At 36.1% G+C, this 23,228-nt stretch overlaps 2 protein-coding genes across 2 annotated transcripts in view; one reads left to right on the forward strand and one right to left on the reverse strand.

Moving 5' to 3' along the window:
* Positions 1 to 12,771, reverse strand: part of LOC131928911 (unconventional myosin-IXa) — a 90,183-nt gene extending 77,412 nt beyond the window's left edge. Inside the window, exon 1 of the mRNA XM_059285078.1 lies at positions 12,592 to 12,771. The gene's annotated coding sequence lies outside the window, so the exon portion shown is untranslated. The remainder of the gene's footprint in view (positions 1 to 12,591) is intronic.
* A 1,325-nt stretch (positions 12,772 to 14,096) lies between these two features.
* On the forward strand, positions 14,097 to 22,134 carry LOC131928909 (26S proteasome non-ATPase regulatory subunit 4). Its single transcript, XM_059285077.1, has 11 exons — positions 14,097 to 14,157; positions 18,205 to 18,345; positions 18,553 to 18,664; positions 18,797 to 18,883; positions 19,078 to 19,146; positions 19,316 to 19,377; positions 19,612 to 19,765; positions 20,039 to 20,138; positions 20,275 to 20,439; positions 21,354 to 21,433; positions 21,676 to 22,134. Exons 1-11 carry the CDS (start codon positions 14,132 to 14,134, stop codon positions 21,844 to 21,846), a joined length of 1,167 nt encoding a protein of 388 aa, XP_059141060.1. The 5' UTR covers positions 14,097 to 14,131; the 3' UTR covers positions 21,847 to 22,134.
* Positions 22,135 to 23,228: the final 1,094 nt, after the last annotated feature.

The following is a 23,228-nucleotide window of genomic DNA, read 5'->3' on the forward strand; positions in this document are numbered from 1 at the left end:
CACTATTAAATCAGCATTATCACACACTTGTTCATTAATTCTAAGCTTATAGCTACATTACAGCAATTATTTTACATCTTTTAAGTGTGTGTTAATGTATGCCTTGCCATCCCATTACTGCCACTTCTGTTTTGAGGGTACTGGTGATAAAACCTTACAACACAGTGGTATCATCATGGTGGTTGGGAGAGCATGATTGATAACACAAAAGTCCCAACATTGGATCATGGGCATATGAGGTTAGCTGGGCCAGGGGACATCCAACCCATCTCTGAGAAAAAACTCCCAAACTAAAAAACTGCAGGTGCTATTGACTATTGGTTCAACTAAGGCAATGGAAGTACTGAAGATAGTCTTGTTAGAGAAAAACCCTCTGATACTACAGCTAAAAATGGAGAAGAAGATCCCAATACTCAGTCCTCAGTTTTAAGGGTACTGGTGATGAAATGAAAGTAAAGATGAACAGCAGCTGGAGGTCATTAGAGACACGTTCAAAGAAGGGTGGGTGGGTTTTTATAAGTTTTTGCAAAAGGAAGATTTTCCTAATATTAAAACTTTTGCATCAAAGTACCTTTCAAATTTTAAAACAAGATACCTGTGTGAACAAATATTTTCAAGATTGAAATACGTGAAGAACAATTTGAGAGCAAACTTGGACCTCGAGTGTGATTTTGGCCACCAACAGTGTTTCTTTCAGACTTTTTCCTCCAGGGGGGAGGGGGGGACACTTGAAATTTGTATATATTTCTATATAAATTATATTTCGTTAGGGGGGGGGAACGGTACACACGTTCTTCGTGGGGGGGGGGGATGCCACCCCGAAGAGATGTCTTGAAGAAACTCTGGCCCCCGAAGTTTGGAGACCCCTGCCATAGAACATCAAAATAAATATTTATAAAATGAGAGTTGTGAAAGTGGAACTAAATAAGTGTCAAATTAGAATTTAATCTAACTGCAATCTTTAGCAATATTTTATATCTAAAATAATTGTTGGGATCAAATGAAATCCTAAAATATTAAAGTAAATGTTGAATGAGAATTGCTATCTAAATACTAAATAACAAAAAATGGATAACTAATGTTTCTTTATTTTCACCAAGTTAAACTGCACAGAACTACTCTACACTCACACTGTCTCACTACCCTATACTGTCTAGGCTAGATGCTTAAAAAAAACTACAGATAGGGACTCCTAATACCTCTTTTTATAGAAAAAGGCCAATATAACTATCCCACACACAAAATTCCAAGAAAATGAAACATTAAAAGTAAAACATCCATCTTTCAAAACTCGATTTAAAAAGAATTCCAAACTCACCGCTCAGCCTAATTTGTGGCTGGCTGCTCAGCAACACCCACGCACAGGTATATTTTAATGTTGGGGGTCAAAGGCACCCCCATTCCTGGTGTAATCAACAGCTAACACCAACCTTAACGTGAATCCACATCCAAAGTTTCGCCTTAAACGTGATTGTAAACAAATGAACTAGTAGTGTGACCCGGAGCACAATTGTAGGTCTAGCAATTACCTATCCTGTTAGGCCTACCTAGTCATTCAGAGTTGTGACCCCTTAGTGAACTTGGCACTTGTTTATGTTAAGCCTTACGCACACGACATAAACAGCTACAGCTGTTAGGTCTATATTTAAGAAATGTCATATAGGCCTGCATATTATATATATATATATATATATATATATATATATATATATATATATATATATATATATATATATATATATATATATATATATATATATATATATATATATATATATGAGCCTCTTGTTTTAACGCACATAGATGAAGATATCAACACAAATGATGTTGCGTAAGCAACAAATTTACGATGTGTCTGAAAACAAAATGGCCCCCGTCTCGTGCTGATCAATGTTTATAAATCAACATCCACATCTACTGCACTAACAAAACAAAAGCAACACGGCAGTGTTTATGAAAGCTGTCCAATCGCTCTATATATACATTCTCGGTATTCCACTTCCCTTTTTTTGTTATTCACTCTTTGCTTTTCTATTCACTCTCCTTTCATTTTTCTCTTCATTATTTTACTATTTAAAAATTTTTTCCACCTCTTTCCCCCTCCCTCCAGTGTCGTTAATTGCAAAAAGTACGAGTATTTGCACTCCAGCGCTAAAATACCTTTACCAATCCCAACAGAGGCTCGATGCAGTTTCGACGTGTCTTCGTGATCCCCCTCTTTCAAGTTAGATTGCGTCTGAGCAAGGGGAGGGGCGGTTGGTAAAAAAAAAAGGCAGGTAGAGGTTGGTGGTTTTTAAAAAAAAACTGGGTCGTTAAAAAAATTTATTAGGACATGCTGGACTTAAAAAAAAAAAAATTAAATTTGTAAATTAATTATTAAATAAAATGGACGGCATAGTGTTTGTTAAGAAACACTACACTAAAATCGCATACGATAATTATTTACAATTTTAATTATCTCGGCTAACAGTTACTATATTAACAGCAGCAGATACGTTTGACCTGAAGGCTAGTTTCATCCTGGTTCATAGTCCACCGTTGAATGGCTGCTTGTGTTTTTACATGGGCCGACACGACTCAAGAGTATGTTGCACACACTGACCCAAATAACCAACACTTACTTTACCGGCATATCCCCCACAACTGTCTTACACTACTTAGTCCTCTTTACTCCTGGTGCAGCATACAGCCCCAACCATTATCTTCCACTTTGTCCAGTCCCCGCCCTTGTATTTTGTCTCACCAAGACATCCCTACAGTCTTTAGTTTTTCGATCATTCTCAGCATCTGGTATCGACAACGCAACAACCCCCCCCCCCCCCCCAATTTAACGAACTCTAGATCACTATGCCTCCGGTATCCCTATCAAATAGTATCGACAACGCCACAATGCGTGATAGTTAAAGCATGGTCGCCATAAAACAAAATTACGCGCGAACGGTGAATTAAGACATGAAAAGTAGAACCGACATTTGTTCTAAATATTGACCATGGAACTCAATCACACAAGTCAATGAATATATCTACAGCTCTAACCAACGCGACAAGAACAGCTCTCTACTGTGTATAACCAATGTCTATATCCACTACAAGTCCGTGTATATAGTTTTAAGCAATCAAATCTCGATAAATAGAACCAACATCTAGCACACCCGCTCTAGATATTGGCCAGCGATGTTATTTACACAAGACATCGAATACATCTATAGCTCTGTACATGCGACAAGAACAGCTCTCTACAGGGTAAAAAAAAAAAACATTGTCTAAATCCATTCTAATTTCAGCTAGGTAAATTTCAGTAGCATTGGGATCTCTCAAAGCCGCCACCTCCAGCGTGTAGTTGCCTTAGTCCACATGCAACAAACCAGTAGCAATATTTACTTACCTGGGTTGTGATGTAGATACGCAACGGTAGTATTAAAACAAGGAAAAAACGGCAGACGGAGAAAGTGTTCTTGGGAAGATTAAAGGGTACTTCAAGAGAAATCAGACTGTGTGATACCACCAACAACTTTGTTTTTAGAACGTGGCCGGGCATTGATACAACGCTCAAAGTTTTTAGATTGGGGCAAGGCATTGATATAACGCTCAAAGTTTTAGATAGGAGCATGGCATTGATACAACGCTCAAAGTTTTTAGATAGGAGCATGGCATTGATACAACACTTAAAGTTTTAGATAGGAGCATCGCATTGATACAACACTTAAAGTTTTTAGATAGTCACATGGCATTGATACAACACTTAAAGTTTTTAGATAGGAGCATGGCATTGATATAACGCTCAAAGTTTTTAAATCAGAGCATGGCATTGATACAACACTTAAAGTTTTTAGATAGGAGCATGGCATTGATACAACGCTCAAAGTTTTTAGATAGGAGCATGGCATTGATATAACACTTAAAGTTTTTAGATAGGAGCATGGCATTGATACAACACTTAAAGTTTTTAGATAGGAGCATGGCATTGATACAACACTTAAAGTTTTTAGATAGGAGCATGGCATTGATATAACACTTAAAGTTTTTAGATAGGAGCATGGCATTGATACAACACTTAAAGTTTTTAGATAGGAGCATGGCATTGATATAACACTTAAAGTTTTTAGATAGGAGCATGGCATTGATACAACGCTCAAAGTTTTTAGATAGGAGCATCGCATTGATATAACACTTAAAGTTTTTAGATAGGAGCATCGCATTGATACAACACTTAAAGTTTTTAGATAGGAGCATGGCATTGATAAAACGCTCAAAGTTTTTAGATATATTGAATCCGGTTTAGCAAAGGGGGATTAAAGCCACGCAATAATAAACAGACACCCCACACCTACACACGTCTTTTTGTTCTAACAATAACCATGCGGATGAGTAAGTGGTGTTCCTTTAACTTCAAGATGCAGACAAGGATGAAGGATATTCTTATTCATCTAAGTTTTTGTTGTTATAGAATTATTTTTAAAGCGCTTCAGTGTTGTCATAATGTAAACAACGTGTCACATACCACTCTTGCCCACCCCGTCCTTACAACACTCGTCTCTAAACTGAAATGGTTAGATATTAATCTTTTTTTTTAAACGCTTTACAATAGTAATATATCGTCAACAATGAGTCACATGATTCCCCCCCACACACACACACACACACAAAACTCTTCACTATACTGCAATGACTAGATATTAGTTAATTCACGTTAAATTGAAACAAAAAACGCTTCACTCAAGTGATATATTGTAAACAATGTACAAGCCAGGCTCGTGTTAACACGTTACTTGGTCAATCGTGTTCTCATTGATGTCCCGTGAATGGGGGAAAATATTTAGTACAGAATTTTACTTCCTACTTGGGCCTCTCTATCTCGCATGTGCTTCTAATCCAGGGGTTCTTAATCTGGGTTCGATCGAACCCCGGGGTTCAGTGAGTCGGTCTTAGGGGTTCATCGGATGTCAAGAAACACACAAGATTCACGATCGGATTTTGTCAGTGCGGATGACAGAACTATTAAGAAGGATTCGGTGAATGCGGATGTGAAACTAATGGGGTTCGGTACTACCAAAAATGTTAAGAACCGCTGTTCTAATCATAAAAACGACACGACACACCTGTCCGTTCTAATCATTTCAACGAGCATGCACAGTACACAAACTCAATGCCCAATTAGGTGACTGCATTAAAAACTATATTTTAACTTGCACGCTCCACAGGCTAATCTAACGAATGGTGGTGTTATTTTTTCAGCTGTAAAGTAAATAAGTTGGGGTTAGAGCTAATACCTATATTTGAAGTCTACTATTAAAAACACACTGCTAATTAAAAAATTCAATAATCTAATCAGGGTTTGGAAAAACATCCCAAAAGCTTATTCAATCACTAATAATTAGCACTTGCTTAGCTTTTAATTAGTATACTGATTACCCAACTGAAAATATAATTATCACAATGTTTAGCAACATTTACACCAGCTTTATACGAGTAATACTAATAAACATTTTTAACGACATGTAAATCCACTGAAAATTACCTAGGAATACCGAAAAACCTGATGTGTACAAACAACGAACCCAACCCAACCATATAAACAGCAAGTTGCTCCATCAACAATGACACAGGCATACCGAAATCCCGACCTGTATGAACTAACCACGAACCCCAACATCTTCCAACCATTTCAACGGCGTGTTTATCGACTGACAATGACCCAGGCATATCGACAACCCGTGTAATCTAACCTAGAACCCTATTCCCAGCAACGTATAAATAGCGCCGTATAATGTTCCCTCACAACAAAAGGCGTATACGCATGAATGAACAGGGTGTCAATCAAACGACTTGAACATGTTTTAACCGTAGCAGGATGAAACAGGAACGCTATATCCCCGTGATCTACGGGCACTGTGCTAATCTTGATCTATAACCCTAACTCAAAACATTCCGTGTGATCGTATTCTTGTCACTAATATCATAAGGAAGAAAGAAATTGGGAATGGGGTCGGAGGAAGCGGAAGAAAAAGTAAAGCAATTTAATATTGTACGTCTCATTTACATCTTTTTCAATTTAGATCAGTTCACAAATAAATGGCGGTAGTGGATGAGTCACTGATAACAGTAAAAAGGTTAAGTCGTAGAGATCCCCGAGAATGGCATTATTAAAAAAAGGTATACATAAGTATTTGAAAATTTCCTTGAAAGATCTCCAACAGTTGGGGAAGTGGGGGGGGGGGGGGGGGAGAGTTTTCAATGCAGACGGTCATTTAACATAGGTGAAGACGAACTCATTGTGTTAAATCGAGATGTATGTTGCCATAATACAGTGTCTAGGAATGTGTTGTCAGCGTATGAGGTTTAAGGTATGTGTAGCTGTCAGGATATGTGAGATGTCTAGGTATGTGAGGTGTCTAGGTATGGGTGTCTAGATGTGAGATGTCAGGATTTCTGAGGTGTCTAGGTATGTGACATGCCAATGGGATGGCTAGATAGTAACCCAGGTACAGCTTTAAGTTTCTAGACATGAGGTGTATGTGAACTGACTAGGTAACTTAACGTTTAGCCCACATACATGCACTGTACAGAACGTGCCTAATCAAAACATTACACATTTCACATTAGAAACGTAGAATATTGATAAACGGTAACATATACAATCACTAACAGTACTACTTAAAACAATACTTTTTAATCAAAAGCAAAGTTCAACATGTTTTATATCAACATTTCTAAAAAAAAAAAACATTTTCCAAAAATAACGAACGTCGATGGGTTAATTAGGTCTGCTCGCGTGTAATCATTCAGATAGTGTAGACCAAAGAACAAAACGGCAAGCCCCATCCGCTAATGAACACATCGATGAATATCGATCCGATCCATTAACAGCAACAACAACGGGAAAAAAAATCCCTGCTGGAAATAGATTAGCAATCCTCGTACGGGAGTTACGGTCTTTTAGGAGGCTTAGGCACACAAGTAATCCACGGACCAAAATACTTTTTAATGGGTTATTTCAAAACGTCCACAGAACGCTATCGTTTCAATGGGATGTTCTTGTTTTTTTTCGCAAGTACCGATGATGGAGTCAAAACATAGGCTAGGGTACGTAAGAGGCCTAGAGTATTGCGTATGGGTTAGGTTGTGGATAAGAGTAAGAGCTAAAGGGATATAATCATGGACAGGACCAGGGTTACGCCACCGTTGCGGTTAGGGCTATGATTTTTTTGAGAAAGCAATACCAACACTATGGGACGGAGTTGTCTAGCGGTAGAGAGCTGGACTGCTAACCCGTAAGTCTCGAGTACGAATCCGGGTTCAAGTCAGTAGACCGTCCCTGAGTCCACCCAACTCTGATGGGTACCTAACTCAAGTTAGGGAAAGTAAAGGCGGCTGGACATAATGCTGACCACACTATCTCTTCATATGCCGAGGTCACAGAAACAAGTGAACTCTACTTCACTTGCCCTATAGACCGTCAGGTTTGAAAGGGGAAACTTTACTTTTTACTTTACTTATACCAACACTAGAAATTAAACCTCGCATACGCCATGCAGACATACCTCATACTTATGTGCAGCACGCCATACAAGATCCGCCCCCCCCCCCCCCCCTTGTCTGCAAACAACATCTCACGAACCTACATTACCCTTAACATAACAATAACCGTTCTGGAAACAACAACTTCGACTCACCCCCACCACTCATACACACACACACCTCCATCACCACCACCACAGGTATGCGTGTATACCAATAAATATTTTAACTTTCACCCCCACCCACACGAGTCCCGAAAAACCTATGGCGCCGCTCGACTTGTTAGTCGGTGAAGGAGCGACGTACAACACCGACACGACCGCCGATGTATTTGAATAGGAGCCAAGCTCGGCTAAAATCCTCGGGAAAACAAGGGAACGTGCCTAAACAGTTTGCTGGAGGGCCGGCGTTGAGGAGCGAGCAGATATTGTTAGCATTGTTGTCCTAATGGCATTAATTATGCCCGGCTGTCGTGCCAGCACAAAGTTATGCTCCAGAGCCGTGGCTGCCCCTAACTAAACATGGTGGTGTCCCTGGGGCGGGCTCTCGGGTTTACACCACCTGTACATACTGTTAAATTTGATAACCATACTCCCATATATATACACACATAGCGAAGAAACCTTATGCAATGTGAGGGGTAGTCCTTAAATGACTATGATATCACACGATGCGTGCCGAGTTTACCCCCCCCCCCCACCTTTGTTGTCACTTATCACAGAAAGTTAGACCATACCACCACCCCTTTTCCCATTCAAATAGCAATATTCACAGTCATATTTTTTTTAAACGACCTCTGTCCTTAACAAAAAGATCAACGCATTTTTCGGGGTTGTTTTTTTTTTCTTCAAAAAAAAAAAAGATAAATATGTTACGTCATTAAAATATGCCACCCACCTCCTTACATCACTGCGGCAACATTAATGGAGCACTAAAAACAATGCAACATGCATGTCTACAGTAAACGGAACAACAGAACATCCAACCTACATTACAATTTAAACTCAGAACCAACTCAAAAAAAAACCTCATTTTTATACCTGCGCGTCGCGAGCAATTGCAAAATGTAATTGGAAATTCGAAAAGGCGTCCACAAAAGTTTACGATGAAATTAATTATTTAAATACTAACTTTTCCAGGCTGTTAGCCATTCAGTGGGGAAATAAACTAACACGTGTTTCCAAAAAAAAATCCCACTAACTACGTGATTTACGGCCAGCTGTCGATTATAAACACGACTCAACCAAGAAATTAATTACACTATACGAGCACGCCAAATGTCTCAGCATTTATGTCAATAATGGATAGATAGGTTTAAAATACTTCTCAAATAAACAACACAAAGTGCTATTTATTTAAAGCGCTTCTTGTTGTATCGACCCCGTATGTCTACGACACTAAGTTAGATACTCAAGCTTCGATGAATTCTATTCAAACAGAATAACCTCAAACAATTTCAACACCATTGAAATATCACTGAACCTGGTTCAAATAATTATGAATGTGAACTACACTTGCATACACCCGAAAAGCTTCAAACTTGGCTTGAAAAAAAAAAAATGAATGCGAACAATTTCTAGACCCACAAGGTGGAATATCGCGTTATCTTCTTAACGGGAAAACTACAACACACGTCCTAGATATGTTGTTTTTATAGATCGAATTTGGCACTTGTGTTCCCATGAGATGGGCATTGTTGCTTCAAAAACATCACAAGCTTCAGGGTATAAAGATCGGGTGGGATCGTTAAATAAACACATTAAGATACACGGGACAGGGGGATAAAATGATAGCCCATCAAGCACAGGCATCCAAGTTTACAGGACAAACGAGTGTGGTAAACATGGGGATATATCGGACACCTGATACAGAGTTGTGGCCATTCATCCGTTAATGGTTGCTTTTGGGAGCTATAATGGATATGTCAATAGAATAAAGTAGTGTTCAAAGAAATTGCTCGCGAATATATGGTATACAAAGGGGTGGGGGGGGGGGGGGGGGGGGGGGGGGCGGGTTTAGAGAGAATAGATTTCTTTTAAAGAAAGGTATGGGGTAAGGGAAGGAGAGGAGAATCACAAAAAAATATCATTTTTCAAAAGCAAGTAACAAAATCGATGCTTGGAGAGTAAACACAAATAATAAATCAATAAATATATTTCTCTTTGGAAACGTTTAAAGGCAAGGTGCCGAAATAGCGTTGAACATCGCCAGACATACCATTGGAACAGTCATACATGCATACCACAGACCCTTAAAATAATACACGGGAATATTTCTGCCCTAATCCAACCCAGCTGGTACTGTCTGAGGTAAAGGTACAACAACAGTAGAAAACATATTTACGTCACCTCGGGACAATCAGCAACGCATGACGTGAGTTAAGGGACGAAGGGGGGCGGGGTGGTTACGCTACTAAAATACCGGAGAAAGTTGAATGGTGGGAATCAGCGGGGCAGCACGTTTGTGCGATAACCCGCGCCATTCAATGATAAAAGGGGGTCGTGATTTATTAATGAGGGGGTGGGGGGTTGGGTTAAGCGTGCGTCTACATAGCGTGGTGGTATTAGTGAGATAGTCTACCATCAAGCAGACAGAGATGCTTTGGTTACATAAAACGACATGACTGAATGGGAACAACGTGCTGTTTACCTGCGATGCTTGAGCTTGGCGCATTACGAATATAACAGCCAAGGAATGTCGCCATACGGTTGTATTTTTTGCAGCACAATAAAAATGCATAGGATGCTTAACAACACTCACACCCAGATATATATACTAATCTACAGTATTAATTGTGAGCTGTATTCCAAAAACAATCTCACACGGAGCTGAGCAATTATAATAACATAAAACCTATACAGTAAGATAGGATGGCCTGCTTACTGGGTAATTTATACAGCACTAAAACAATTGGCACTAAAACAATACTTTCCCGTTATATTACAATCCAGAACCTAGAAACTTTATGTAACTACAATCAAATAGGGATCGTGAGGAGGGGGGGGGGGGGGGGGGTAAAGGAGGGATGCTCAGATATATTCCATGCACTGCAGCTGTCTTCATATTAACATGTCCCAACGTACAAGCAGCCAATGTGTGAGTAAGGCACTAATTATGCCACGCACTTGTCAAGTGGCTATTTCTGTCGGCCACTTGAAATACTTCGACACACATGAAGCCCCCCTTGAAACAAAAAAAAACAAAAACAACATATGTGGACTTAGGCTTTGATGCAATCACTAAGTTAGCTGGAGTCTGTTTATATACTTAAGAAAAAGTGTGTAAATGTAAAAGTATGTGTAAATTGAGCATATTTGAACAGTCCTATCTAGTATTCTAGCTTATGTGATGTGTTCATTTAATATGTTCTAATGTATATTTAAAAGTACTATCATTTTCTAGGGGTGTTTCTTGTGTATGTAATGTGTAATCTTAATAACAACTTTATGTGAATGGGTAATGTTGTACAAGCCTTATTTTCTATGTACAAATTATCTAAGTACAAATTCACAAGTCTTTGTTTATGCAACCCATTTTATGTTAAGGTTTACTAGTGAAGACCTTTGTACCAATGCTATAGTAAACAAATCAATTATATACAGTACTGAATGCACAAGGCTATATTTTTTTTAAGAGCCTAGACAGCCATATCAGGGAAGGCTGAAATATATTTTATGTTTAAAACAAAACTGACCCACCACACAGCATAAGAGGTGGGACGTAAATCCAGGCACTCTCAAGTGTACTCAGTGAAGTGTACCCACTTAGTAAAGATGGGGAAATACAACACCACGTGGCCTATCATTTTAAAATTCTACTAAACTCACAAAATTGCTTTAACTCAGTGATATTTTTTAACAGAATTTGAAGAAACTATCTGTTACAGGTATCACCAACAGGGGGGGGGGGGGGGGGGGGGGGAACGACAGGAATTTGTTAATATGTTCAATGATCATTGAATCCAAAAAATTAACAAAAAAATATTTAAATTTTAAAAGGGGGCAATATATCATTACCAATATATTTAAACTATTTGGGAATGTTCTGGAATCATTATATTAGTATTATCAAACAAAATATAAGTATAATTATAATAAACTGATGTTTCAATGCATGGTACCCTTGATAAAGCAGTTTATAAGTTACACACAGAGGGATTGTAACATGTGGATCGCAGAAGATTTTTTTATTAACATCTAATGTCCACAACCCATTTGTTCAGTGAACCTTGATGCCTAATACAAAAGAATCCATTATTGAATCATGGAACAATTTATAATCTCATTCCTGAAACCACTGTTAATAAGGGTTCTATTGATTTACCCAGCCATACTTAATCACAGACAAATTAAAGTAGGCTTAATACCAAATATTAGAAGGAAACTGATTACTAATGCAGTTTCATTAGAATGTTTACTGGAGTCACTGGAGATCCTGAAAACTATCTGGGACAATTCTTTAAATTACATTGGCATTGCCCTAGGCCTACTCTACTGTAACTATAGTACTTAAATTGTTGTTGTGGACTTTTAACCAGTTCCCCATCCCCTGATGCCTGATTAAGACATTGTCATAGCCACTTACCACTGTGCAACTGGACAATGGATGTATCATACAACAGTAAAGTTTACTTGGCTAAACACTACTTTATTGAAGATTTGGGTTAACAGAGCCTACACAAGCTCATATTCAGACATAATAACACAAAAATTTTGCCAAACTAATAAGCAAGTAGGCTCTATAATTATTAATTAAATCTAGATTCTAGACTAGGCTATAGAAACTCTAGGCCTATAGATTTTGATTTACCTAATTGAATTTTTTGTTTGTAGTGTAGACCTAAATGAAAAATAATCTATTTCTAGATATCTACATCTAAATTCTTATCTAACTACCTAAACTAAATTATCAGATTAATTTAAATTGGCTTTTTCAATTTTGGCTGAAAAAATTTTAGGCCTAAGTAAATTTTTATAAATTTGATTATCAATCAAAATCATGGACTAGAAATTAAAATTAGTTAAGTTAGGCGATCTACTACTAATAATAAAAGATTTTAATTTTAATACTTACAATTTAGATATGCAATCTAATATCCGTTTTCGATTGACAGACAAAATATGAATGATGATTGCCTTTTTTAAAAAATGAAAATTAACACTGGCTGCAAAACAGCCTTATGTTGTTATACTAAATATAATAACTAAGATAGAGTCTCGCAAACGGGACAAGGAAGGAAGCAGGAAGCCACTCTTTCCATTACTCATCAACCCGCAGTTAAGACGGCCGTGTCAGATGATTCGTCTTGTTTATGTACTTTCGATATTGCGAATTAGCATACAGTAGGTCTAGACTGAGACTCCAGTAGACTAGTGCCTAGCTTACTAAGCTTAACAAATTAAAATGTAAACAAAATATATCTCTTGCAAGTTACAATAACATTATAAGCAGACTTCATTATAACTATTTTTAAAAGCCTGCTATTAATTAATAGCGATTGCCATGTGGAGTAAATAGAGATAGTGAAATGCTTTTAAGACATCAGAATCACCCTTGATATAAGTTCAGCATTTACATTTTTGCCCTCGAAGAGGAATATTATTTTATTATGACTAGGCCTACATTTTGTCTCGCTAAATTATAACCCTTAATCTATAGATTGAAATTACCGAACGATTTTTAATTTACCCCACTACTTTCCCATTCTCACACATTGTCAAAAAAATTCTCAACTCAAAGCCCCATCCCCTCTTCGACTTAGGTGTCGTCTATAAATGATGTCAGATTCAATTAGGGGGTGGGGAATTGTGTGACAAGGGGGTGAAAGTTTTAGAAAGTGTGACGAAGCACTGTTGCATTTTTTAAAAGTTATGTTAGAATCTGCATGTTAGCAGCGTTTCTTATCGACTTTTTTCTCCGGGTGGGGGGGGGGGGGGGCACTAGAAATTTCTGGGGGGGGGGGGGGCGGTAGACTTTCTTCGGGGGGGGGGGGGGCGGACACTGTTAAAAGTATATATTTTCTATATAAATTATATAAATTTCATTTTCGTTCGGGGGGGGGGGGGGGGGGGGCGGTAGAAGAGATGCCTGGAAGAAACTCTGCATGTTAGCAGTTTATTCGCGTTTTATAAAACTGTTTTTGTAAATTGTATTCGAACTGTATTGATATACTCTATGATGACCGAGCTCAGTGTATATTTTTTTATAAAGAAACCATTATTTAAAATAAATAAAACAGCTATTTTGAGGAGGGCGGTTGTAGGCTGAGGTGTGACGTCATTTTAAGGTGGAATGTCTGGCTTTTTGTGGATGAGGGAGTGAGTAAAAATCGTCCAAAAAGCGTGACGTCATTAATGGATGACAGCACTCCTCTTCTCTACAGCTCTAAGCCTTAAACTGCATGTTTTTTTAATGCGAACTCAGAAAGCCGCAGGTTGTTTTTTTCCACAGAAGGACGGGGGGAGGGGGTGACACGTCTTACTCAAAGAAATACCTCGAAAACTGTTACTTAATTTTAAACTTTATTTCGTTCATAAAAAGTAGCACAATTTTAACATTTTCATTTTATTTTTTAACAGTCATGATTTAGCCCGAGACTATAACTGAAACCAAAATGGTTCTCGAAAGTACAATTATTTGGTAAATAATTTAGATTTTGGTTTTTCCTCTTCATTATCTTACTTTCATTATTTATTTATTTCGTAAATCGTCTACATATAGATATACTTATGTGTTCTGATGAATATTTTTTTGTTTTTCGTCCTAGAAAGTATTACTAGATCTAGATCAGATTGTAATCTAGAATCAAACTCTTAGGCAAAAAATATATTAAAATAAACTTTAATAAACGGCCCTTCTTTCGGTAAAACTCCATTTCAGCGTATTTTATTCTCCGTTGCTTGTTTACCTCCAGTTGAGCGTATTTTATTATAACAACCGAAACACACAAAAACATTAGAAAAACACGATTTATTTTTTGTATTGTATTTCTGTTTTCACAAATGAATAAAATGAATGTTTAAAAAACACGACTTATTTATTTGTATTGTATTTTTGTTTTAACAAATGAATAAAAAACAACAAAGAGACTGACTGAAGTGCTTTGTTTGTTGGTTACAAAAATAGAGATGTACACTTTGTACAATTAAGTGTTCCAATTTCAACTAAACTGAATAAAAGTATTAAAAGGCACAATGATGCTGCCGAAAGTGGGCCGAGGGGGGGGGTGGAATTTGGTGAGGGATGGCTTGGAGTGTTAGAGAAAGTGTGACAACTCACGTTGTCATTTAAAAAAAAATAATGTTAGAGGTCGTTCATAAATGACGTCACACTCGTAGGGGGAGGGGGGGGGTAATTTTGTGACGGTGTGTGATGAGGGGGGGTTCAGATGGTGCTACGTCATTTGGGGGGGGGGGGGGGGTCTTGCTTTTTGTGACGACACGCTTTTTTTTTACGATTTTTACCTCCCCCTCCCCTCCGTTACACGTCGTCACAAAAAGTCAGACCCCCCCTAAAATGACGTCACACCTCAGCCTACAACCCCCCCCCCTCAAAATTTCTGTTGAATTTTTCTTAAAACATCGATAATTTTTCCAAAATCTTGTCAGAACTCTGTCAACATAGAGTATTTTGGTCAATTCATATTACAATTTATTAAAACCGTTTTCTAAAACGCGAAATAACGGCTAAAACTTGTTTTTCTAACATTGCTTTTTTATAATGCAAAAAAGGGACGTCACACTCACACCATCTGAAACCCCACCCCCTCCCCCTCATCACACACCGTCACAAAATTGCTGACCCCCCCTCTCCCTTACGAGTGTGACGTCATTTATGGCATTTTATGGACGACCCCACATCAATTTTTTTTTAAAGTCAGAAATTTACTCATGCAAAAAAGGGAAGGATGGTAGATTTACTATGAATTTAAATAACATACAACTCTATAGTAAAATATTTTTTTCAGTTTTAGCAAAACTGTCAAATTAAAAAACACAGAGTTTGTACATTTATTGCATAAATACAAAAATATAAAACAGAATGATTAACAGTGTATCAGTTTCACCATGAGACAAATGCCTTTTTTTTTAAAAAATACAATACAAATAAACAAGTCGTGTTTTTTTTAATATTCATTTTTATTCATTTGCTAAAACAAAAATACAATACAAAAAATAAATCGTGTTTTCCTAATGTTTTGGTGTGTTTCGGTTGTTATAATAAAATACGCTCAACTGGAGGTAAACAAGCAACGGAGAATAAAATACGCTGAAATGGAGTTTTACCCTTCTTTCTTTGGCCTTTGAGGCCTTTACTGTTTACTTTACTAGTCTTTACGGTGTAAAATTATCTTTCTGTCTGGAATTCTGTCAACTTCTGTAAACTATATTGTAAAAATAACTGTAAATTAAATAATCTAGATCTAGTCACCTAGTGTAAATGAGCCCAGTAAAGTAAGTTAAAAAGTGAAGAGGCTAAAAAGTGAAGCGGCGTTAAAAAGTAATAAAAAGAAAAGTTAAAAGAAAAAAAAAGTCCAAGTAAAAAGCCCTGCCTTAAGGGAGGCCTGTAAGACCTAAATATTTACTAGATCTAAATAATGTTATATTAATTAAATTATTCTTTTATAGCCATAGCTGCACAATGGGATTGGGATCAGTTTTCCTTTTTTTAGCCTTATTCTTCTGTCACTTCTGACAAAATCAGCTGCACCCTGTGTTCGAGCAGTTGCGTTTTGGGTGGCTCATCATAGGAAGAGGGTTCCTAGTTGTATATCTATTATCTAGTCAAGATTTCTAGTCTATAAGTCAAGTAGGCCTATAATATATTTTTTTTAATCTATTTTAATAGCCTATTTAAATCTACTACTACTATTTAAGTATTTATTGAGGTAATCCCTGTGTCATCAAAACAACACATTGGCCTAAACAACCAATATCTTAGTAGTATTGAAATCTCAACTAGTTTTATGGTTAGAAATTAGCATTAGGTATATGGTAGGGTTGGAGTTAGGGATTTGGGATAGGGTTAGCATTGACATTAGTAAGCCATGTGTGTATTTTAGGTATCTACCAGTAACATAACACCCCTTTTTTAAATTATTCTGTTATCTAACACAGGATTCGTGCGGCCTCCTGAAATTCCAGGAGGTCCTGGAAAACTCCTGGAATCTTAAAAAACGTAAAAACCTCCTGGAATTCTCCTGGAATTTAAAAAAATATAAAATCCTCCTGGAATTCTCCTGAAATTTTAAAAATTCTCATGAAATCTCATGAAATTTAATTAACCCGCGGCGCAAAACCCGACCGAAATTATTTGATTTTGTTCCGCCAATAATTGAATAGTAGTTTTTAAATGGGACGAAAATAAAAATTGACGCATCGGCCCTCGTCCGACTGAATCGCACTGCCGTGATCTACACATCGTGTGGCACAGCCTAGTGTGTGGTCACGTGGCGCTAGGCAATAGACTGGATTGGATGATACTATAAACAATTTCTAAAGATAGGCCTACATGTGTTCCCGTGTTTGACTTGTCGGCTATTGGATTTTTAAAGTAGACAGGCATGTTTCATAACTTTGTCTTAAACTATTGAAACGGCAAAAAAAAAGTTGTAGTAGTATTTACGGCTCAGGACTAATCGTCAAATTTAATCTTCTTTAGAAATTAACGCGGATAGCTGCGACCCGATTAAACAATGCTGATTCGCGTAACGTTTCATTTTATTGTATACATTAATTTTTCGTAAAAATGGCTATAGAAAATAAATTAATTTTTCCAGTGGCTCTTTTTTTTCGGTTGACTAAAAATTGTTAATACACTTAATACTAGCTTGCCAAATCGACCAAAATGGGCTGGGGTGGGTGGGGGAAGACACTGACCATCCTACACGGTATGTAACACCCAACGTAACATCCATAGCCTCACCCCGCCCCCACTACTCTGTGACGCGACAAGCCGACGATTGTCGCCTTTGATGTTGTGTAACACCCGTATGGTACCCGAGCAGCTCGTGGTGGTTTCATACCCACCTCTCTTCCCCCTTCACTCTGTGGAGTTGATGTTACTAATCATTGGGCATAGATCAAGAAATTTTGCCAGACTTTTGTCTCTGAAATTACATAATATTCGTCCGACACATTCATCGGGTTGGCCGACTAGCCTAGCATCATTGGATTTGGCATCCAAAAATCAATAAAATATCACGAAATGATATTAATTGGTGAAGTCTGCTTGCATTTATACCTCTTTTATAGTGAAAACTCTTTAAAATTTGGTCCATACCCTCCCAGTATTTATCCTCTTTCAGGGTCATTCCCAGTTCTCTAAAAAACTGCTGTTTTTTAATGACAAAAAAAAACATCATAACTTTTTTATGGTCAGATTTTGAAAATTCAAACTGGTCTGTAGTCAGATTGATAGCCTCTATCCTAATATGTAACTATTATATTGTTTTACTTTTACTGAAATTAAATTTTTGCATTGGCTTAGCTAATTAAATGTATTATTAAGTACGCTTTTTTTAAATGTACAAATTGGGTTTCTTTTTTGTTTTTAAAATCTCCTTGAATTTTTTTTAAAGTCCTGGAAAACTCCTGGAATTTTATTTGAACTTTTGAGCATGAACCCTGCTAACACTGGTTAAAATAAAAATCCACATTTGTATAATAAAATGTTTTTCATTTTTAGTGTTGACAACAGTGATTATATGCGAAATGGAGATTTTGTACCTACTCGTATGCAAGCTCAACAAGATGCAGTTAACCTTGTTTGCATGTCCAAAACACGATCAAATCCAGAGAATAATGTTGGCCTTTTGAAAATGGCACAGTAAGTATAATTTTACATTTATGTTGTGCTTTATTATTTTGTTATGATATAAAGATTTTAATTATGCTCAAAACAGATATTGGTTCAGGTAAAGATTAAATGACAGTTAGTTACAAACAATATTTTTTACATTAACTGATCGATAGATCTATTTATTTTAAGTAGGAAAAAACATCGATAAATTTTGAATTGGTTTTATACTTTCAGAGCAGAGGTACTTGTGACTTTAACCTCAGACGTTGGCAGAATTTTAGCAAAGCTGCATCAGGTTCAACCATGTGGAGAAATCAATTTTATGACAGCAGTTAGAGTTGCACATGTAAGAACACACTTTTTTTAAAATAATTTTCTTATAGAAAAATATTAAAAATCAATTTGTCATTTCTGTTTTTAGCACAAAAATAGGTTTGTATAAAGACTTTAAATCAGGCAATTAAAATGACTTTTTCAGTTGGCTTTAAAGCATAGACAGGGAAGAAATCACAAGCTTAGAATTGTTGTATTTGTGGGAAGTCCTATTGATTTGGATGAAAAAGAGGTAATCTCATAATTTAGCTTGTAACTTTGTAATGTAATTGATAAAACTATGTTTAAATCATTTAGCTTCCTGTATTATTATTTATCAATGTTATTTGTAATTAACACCTGTTTTTTTATATTTTTAAATGACTTGTATTAATTAATATAGGCCTACACTATTTATTATTTTATTTAAAAAAAATTCTTTTTAAGATTGTTAAAGTAGCCAAGCGATTAAAGAAAGAGAAAGTCAATGTTGATGTTGTCAACTTCGGAGAAGAGGTCAATATTTTTCCATTTATTGTTGACAAAATCATTGTTCACTATATTTTACTACATTTTATTATTAATGCTAAAAAGAATCCCAGCTATTACATAGATTCACTTTTAAATACATTACTATTTGCTTTTTTGTTAAAAAGGTTTTTAGCTCATAAATGCTATTTTTCAGGGACTGAACACAGATAAACTCACTGCTTTTGTTAATGCTATAAATGGAAAAGATGGAACTAGGTATATCTTGTCTATATTAATTAAATTTTCAGAAAAAAAAACACTACACTACAACTTTACTAATTTGAAAGATTTAAGTTAAAAATCACATGTTAATGCTTTTCTTTAGCTTACTTTAATAAATTATTTTTATTTCATGCCAATTACACAACTAAAGTTTTGAATATTATTCTGCTGTGAAACAAATGGTCAGTTGGAGTTTCATATTACTTATTAAAATTAAAATGTCTACAGCTCTCATCTCGTGACTGTTCCTCCTGGACCCATGCTCTCTGATGCCCTTCTGAGTTCACCTGTCATAGTTGGAGAAGATGGTGCTGGCGCTAACATGACCGGGGCTGGTTTTGAATTTGGAGTTGATCCTAATGAAGACCCAGAGCTTGCATTGGTTTGTATTAAATTTATTGGGATGACTTGGTTGGGCACGCCATTGGTTTGCTCTGTTTTTTAGTCAATCCCCGTTTGAGTCAAATCTATGTAGCTGAGTATAAAGTAAAGCGCAGCGGAACATTGTATTGATTATATGAACAGTTTATATCAGAGTAATCTGCTAATCTTTACTGATCTGTAAGCTGTCAATTCACAAAAGAAGAGTTTACTTTGATTTCCACTGAGAGTGCTAATTAGAATCTTAGAGCTGCATCTTTCTTTTTTAACTTAGGCACTTCGTGTATCGATGGAGGAACAACGGGCTCGCCAGGAAAGGGAAATAAGACAAAATACTGCCGCAACTACTGGAGAGTTAGGAGTTATTTCAGCAGGTCAGATAACTGAACTATTGCTTGCTGCTGTAACTTAAAGTTTAGTCATTTAATCATTTTTTTTTTTAATCATTACATCGAAGTAAGTATCTGTGTTCTGTTTTTATAATTATCACACAATGTCATTACTATTCAGCTTCTGTGGAAGAAGAAATGTTGGAGAAGGCATTAGGTGCATCATTGAATCCAGATGACTCTGTGCCACAGTCCAGTAACCCCACCCCTGTAGAGATGGATTTCGCATCAATGTCTGAGGATGAACAAGTAGCTTATGCAGTCAGACTCTCAATGCAAAACTCAGGTTTGCTTGTTGTTGTTTTTTTTTTAATTTACCTAATAATTCTATACTGTTTTTTCTTTGTTTTAAATAACTGACAAATTAAACCATGGAAACTGTTCTATTGAATGTCAGCTAAAATTTATATGATAATAATTTTTAGGAAAATTTGGAGGAATTAGGCTGTTTTGTTTTACTTCAAACTGTTTGTTCTTGGTTTAAGATGTGGGGCATTGCCTCCAACGTAATTAATATGTTATGCATCACATAGCCAGTTGACTTAGATTACAGTCTTCTTTTCTATCTGGGTGTGTTTCAATAGCCTTTATCCATCCAAAAACAATCCACACCATAGCAGTTGTTGGTTTTGAAGTTTTCTCTCCTAGACAGGCTGCTGTTCCCAGTTAATGAGCCTTACCTCTATGGATTATTTCCAACAGTTTAGTTAGCATGTTATATTTTTTTAACCACGATTTTAAAATCTTAAATGCCATGTGGAAAAGTTAAATTGAGCATTATATTACACTTTGTTTAAAAAATTTCAACTTTCTCCCAAAGCAGCACCAAATAGATTTTATTTCAAATAATGCAAGGGAAATAACAAATACAGTTTTAATTCATGGAATATCAATTTCAATTTATATGGCCAACTGATATTGTTTTTAATTTTTTAATTTAATTTTAATTTTCAAGTTTAATTTCTGGTTTTGTAGAAACACAAGTAATTTCTAAATGGTCCCAAAAATTTGTTTTTAAATACAGGACCTTCCAATGTTTTGGTAACTAAAAATAAATAAAAAATATGGATTTAATTTTCTCTTTTTTTTTATAAACTTTGGTAACTAAAAATAAATAAAAAATATGGATTTAATTTTCTCTTTCTTATAAACTTTGGTAATGTTCCGTATTTTATTAAACTCTGAATTGCCATTCCCCAGGGATGGGAGCTTTTGATGGTGGTGCTGCACCAATGGAGACAGATACTATAGGTGGGGCCCCTGCCAGACCTGACAAAAAGGTGAGTCATGTTGTAGAACAATCTTCAACTAGCTAAAAGTTCATGCAGACAAACCATTTTAGTTTAATGTGGATTGATTAAATAATATTAAAAAATTCGGTTTGTTCCTTTTTACCAAATTGTAAAAATCTTTTTTTTTTTAATCTTAAAATTGTATACTTATGCTACTCTATGTAATCTACTTCAATTTTTTTTCTATTAACTTATATATTTGACATCTGTCATCTTTTTTTCATCATCAGGAGGAGGAAGAGGACTACTCAGAGGTGATGAATGATCCTGACTTTCTTCAAAATGTTTTCCAAAATCTTCCTGGAGTTGACCCCAACAGTGATGTTATTCAAAGTGCAATGAGTAGTCTAATCAAGAAAGATGATAAAAAAGATGATAAGAAAAAGGATGACAAAAAATAACTAAACCGGCTAAGATTTTTGTACGGACAAAGTGTTAAAGATGGATTTATTTCTTTGAATTTGAATTTTTTTCTGTGTCTATGGTCTAATTTAAAAATCTGCCTACAAAGTATTTTCAGTTGCATTTTAGCTTATATTTTGTCTCACTGTAAGGTACTGAATCATAGGTCCAAACTGTGTATCCTTCTTGAGCTAAGTTGAATAAATTAATTCTGGAAGTTAACAATAATTTATGTTTTGTGAAAGTTTGAAGGAGGCTAAATAAAGTCTTAACGTTATAATATGTTTTTTCATTGAGTTGTGTTGTGTTTTCATAGCTTTTAGTCTGTAGGTCAATTTAGATATTTATTTATCTGAATACTAATGCTAGATATAATTTATTGCAACACTAATGATAACAAAATTTAAAACAAATGCAGTGTCTTTGAGAAGATTTAAATTGTTATCATTAAAAAAAATTATTGAAAAGCTTATCCATGAAACAGAATAGTTTCATTGACAGGATTTTCCATAATAATGAATGTTAGTTTAAAGCTACCAGGCACAGAGCATGTAGGACATTATTGGAGAAAAGTAGGTGACAACTTAGGACTCAAAAAAAATCATTGTTGGTCTAATAAAAAGTAAATAGTGAGTCATCAACCAGTATGAGTTTCTTATGGTATTTTAGAGCGTACCAGTGGTTTGACTTTATGATACACTAAAGCTGTTTATAGGCTGTTCAAATGTACCAGCACTTCAGCTATTTCACCTTCAAGGTGGCTCCCTTCATCAAAAAGACAGGTGGTGTCTGTTGAAAAGGTTCTGGGTTATTTATAGGGTTAAACTATAGCTTGACTTACAGTAACACTATCCTAGGTCATTAATGCTATTTTTAGTGCAGAAGGGCCTCCACCTATAACAAGTCTTAAATCACTATACTAAAAGTTGAACACCAGTTGGTTTTGGTTGCTGCTTATTTTTTCTCTGCACAGAAAACGAGTCTGCCCTAACTATGCTGCATGTGGATTGATTCCATTTAGCTAAAATAAAACCAGTGGTGTAGCGAGGTTGGGGTGCGGCACTTAATGGTGTCACCCTCACAGAGGCGTAACGTCCGGGGACAAACTTTCGATTTGCACTCCACCCTTGTCGGGGTTTGTCAACTTTGCTCTTAAAAGAACTATTTTAACACTTGAATTAATCACTTAATTAGGTGGAATTATCATTTTTCTCTATATATTTTGCTATTTTTTGCCTAAATGGTGTCATCCCCCCCCTCGCTACGCCACTGAATAAAACCAATCTTCTTTTTCAAAAAAAAAAAGAAAAGGCAGGGGAGGCCTAGCTTACTATGAAAAAAAAAAAAACACGTATTTTTTAAAAGACATTCTTTGTTGGTT

Source organism: Physella acuta, unplaced genomic scaffold, assembly GCF_028476545.2.
Source record: "Physella acuta isolate Inbredline_101_S28 unplaced genomic scaffold, ASM2847654v3 ptg001565l, whole genome shotgun sequence".
In the NCBI taxonomy this organism is placed as follows: domain Eukaryota; kingdom Metazoa; phylum Mollusca; class Gastropoda; family Physidae; genus Physella; species Physella acuta.

Bases quoted from the DNA above. Each gene is read 5' to 3' on its own strand.
- LOC131928909 (XM_059285077.1), top strand. From the start codon at position 14,132: ATGGTTCTCGAAAGTACAATTATTTG. The intron at 18,665-18,796 runs GTAAGAACACAC...TGACTTTTTCAG, and splicing joins CAGCAGTTAGAGTTGCACAT to TTGGCTTTAAAGCATAGACA. The intron at 18,884-19,077 runs GTAATCTCATAA...ATTCTTTTTAAG, and splicing joins TTGATTTGGATGAAAAAGAG to ATTGTTAAAGTAGCCAAGCG.